General features: G+C 63.3%; 1 protein-coding gene across 1 annotated transcript in view; it reads right to left on the reverse strand.

The window, feature by feature from the left end:
* The window catches only part of SEMA6B (semaphorin 6B), a gene marked incomplete at its 5' end in the record, with an annotated part of 6663 nt that extends 3859 nt beyond the window's left edge, over positions 1 to 2804 (reverse strand). The window contains 9 exon segments of the mRNA XM_031064022.1: positions 164 to 336; positions 560 to 777; positions 1178 to 1266; positions 1356 to 1475; positions 1549 to 1639; positions 1775 to 1876; positions 2203 to 2265; positions 2404 to 2464; positions 2737 to 2804. Of these exon segments, the coding sequence (XP_030919882.1) occupies positions 164 to 336; positions 560 to 777; positions 1178 to 1266; positions 1356 to 1475; positions 1549 to 1639; positions 1775 to 1876; positions 2203 to 2265; positions 2404 to 2464; positions 2737 to 2804 (985 nt within the window).
* Position 2805: the final 1 nt, after the last annotated feature.

Here is a 2805-nt window from a genome sequence, read left to right on the forward strand (position 1 = left end):
GCGCGGCAGCCGGGCCTGCGGCCAGGGCACGGCTCAGTGGCGCTGTCCCCAGGCTGTCCCCGTCCCAGCAGATACTGACCGTGGCTGCCATCACCCCTGTCCCCATCCCTGTCCCTGTCCCCATCCCTGTTCCTTTCCCCAATCCCACCACTGTCCCTGCCACTAACAGTCCTTGCCATCTCTGTCCCCAGCCCTGTCCCTCACCGTGGCTTTGGCACCATGTCCTCTGGCACGGGTGTCCAGATGGACTCGGGTGATTTCTGCTCCCGGAACCGTCCCTCGAACACGGCGGCCACCTGGGTCATGTCGAAGGCGCAGACGGCGGAGCCGGGAATGCTGCGGGGACACGGCTGTGGGGTGAGCATGGGGAGGCCCCAGCGAGTGCCAGGGGCCCTGCACATCCCAAATGGAAATGAGTCCATTTCCTGCCCAGAACCCAGCTGGACTCATCCCAGGACCCATCCCAGATCCCACTCAGGATCCAGCTTTGATTCCACCCAGACCCAGCTCAAATCCCACTGAGCCTGGGCAGTCTTGGCAGGGCACAAGAGGCTCTGACCTGTTGGTGGGCGTGGAGAACACGGCCAGGACCACGGGGCGCCCGTCCAGCTCCAGGATGTCCGTCACGGCTTGGATGACGTTGAAGTAGAAGTGGGAATCGCCCGGCACGGAGCAGTTGAGCCGGGCCTTGAGGAAGGACGTCCACTGCTTCTCCAGCACCCGCTGCGAGCCCCCCATGTCGTTCTTGCACACCCGGGCCACCCGTGACACCACCACCTGTGGGGAGGACACCCATCACCACCCAACCCCTGTGTCCCTGTCCCCACCCTGGGTGTCCCTGTGGGCATCCCAGAATGGTTTGGGTTGGAAGGGAGCTATGGGATCATAGGGAAATATGGGTTGGACATTAGGAAAAAGTTTTTTACGGGAAGGGTGATAAAGTTCTGGAATGGCTGCCCAGGGAGGTGGTGGAGTCACCATCTCTAGATGTGTTTAACAACGCCTGGATGTGGCACTGGGTTAGGATTAGGGTTCTGCTGAAGTGTTGGGGCTGGGTTGGACTCAACGACCTTTAAAGTCTCTTCCAACCCAGTGAGTCTGTGAATTCTGTGCATTCTGTGCATTCTGTGCATTCTGTGCATTCTGTGCATCTCCCTCCCAGAGGGACCTGTCCCACCTTCTCCAGGTAGTTGAACTCCATGGCGATCTCGCGGAAGAAGAAGTAGACGTGGCTCCTCCATTCCACGGCGTGCACGAAGTAGGGCTCTGCGGGGACAGTGGGGTCAGGGATGGCCCAGCACGGGGTCGCAGGGGACACGTGCCCTGTCCTGGCACGGCCCAGGGTGGGCACACACCTTTGAACCACTTGGAGTCGTGTTTGACGGTGCGCAGGGTGGGGCTGTCCCCCAGGCTGCGGTAGATGACGGCGTCGATGGCCAGGAAATCCGTCACCGTGGCGGTGAAGAGCATCCCCCCTGCAGGGGACAGGGTGTCAGCGGGGCTGGGGGACACGGGGCCCGCTGTGACCCCGGCAGTGCCACCACTGACCTGTGAACAGAGCCACGTTGGCGTGCTTGGGGTCGTAGGGACAGCGGGCCATGCCGCTGATGTTGTCCCCGACGGGCTCCAGCGTGTCCATCTAGAGCGGGTGACAGGGGGACGTGAGGGCACACCCTGCCCAAAACCCTTCCCATGGGTGCCCCCTCCTCCCCTGACCCCAAAACCCTTCCCATGGGTGCCCCCTCCCTCACAGGGCCCCATCCCGGGGGCTCACGCTGTAGTTGGCGCAGACGGGGTTGAAGGCGTTGGTGCCACAGACGAACAGGAGGCTCTCGTTCCTCACCAGCAGCACCTTGATGAAATTTCGGCACTCTGCCTGCCGGGGGAGAGGGGACTGTCACCCTCAGCACCCCAAAACCCCCCTCACCTCATCCCACCCCACCCAGGCCCTCATCACTGCCAGGGAATGGCTTAGGGGGGCTGTTCTCTCCTCAGAACTGCATTTATGGGAGCTGAGAATGGGATTTCTGGCCCCCAAGAATTAATTAAAAGCCAATTTAGCCAATCAGCCAATCAATCAACGATACAACCTGGGAGGGAGTGGGGTGGTGACACTGGGGAGGGGACAGGGTGTGACACGGCCACGGAAGGTGCTCAGCCCCCACTGGGGGTCCCCAGGGGGGGCAGATCCCGCAGCTGTACCTCGTGCTTGCCCTTCATCCTGCAGATGCTGATGTCGTGCTGGTTCGAGCGCCACGTCAGCTTCTGGTGGGGAAAACCAGTGTGGGGATGAGGACAAGGCAAGAGCACCCCCATGAGACCCCCCTGAGGCCCCCCAGAGCTCTCTGAGCCCCCCAGAGCTCCCTGGGACCCCCAGCACCCCCTGGGACCCCCAGCTCTTACCCGGTGGTAGCGCATCTCCGCGGCCCCGCTGGGCTCCAGGCTGACCCGATAGACATTGTCCCTGGGGAGGGGGACACGGGTGTCACCACCCCCCAGCTGGGGTGTGCCCCCAGCACTGGGGCTGCAGGATCCACCCCCAACCCCCCGGGCAGGTTTGGGGTGCTGGGGTGGGCAATGAGCATCACCAGGGCAGTGTCGGTGCCGGTGACCCCCCCAGTGCCCCATGGCAGATTTGGGGTGCCCCGGGCAGGGCCCTCCCCAGCAGAGAGGAGTGGGGAGGGTGTTGGGTGCCCCCCCCGGTGGAGGGGAGGCTTTGGGGTGCCGGCTCCAGACCTGTCCCCGATGAAGAGGGTCCTGTTGACCTTGAGGATGCGCTGGATGTTGAGGCGCTGGGTGCCCCCC

This window comes from Geospiza fortis, unplaced genomic scaffold, assembly GCF_000277835.1.
Source record: "Geospiza fortis unplaced genomic scaffold, GeoFor_1.0 scaffold299, whole genome shotgun sequence".
Lineage (NCBI taxonomy): Eukaryota > Metazoa > Chordata > Aves > Passeriformes > Thraupidae > Geospiza > Geospiza fortis.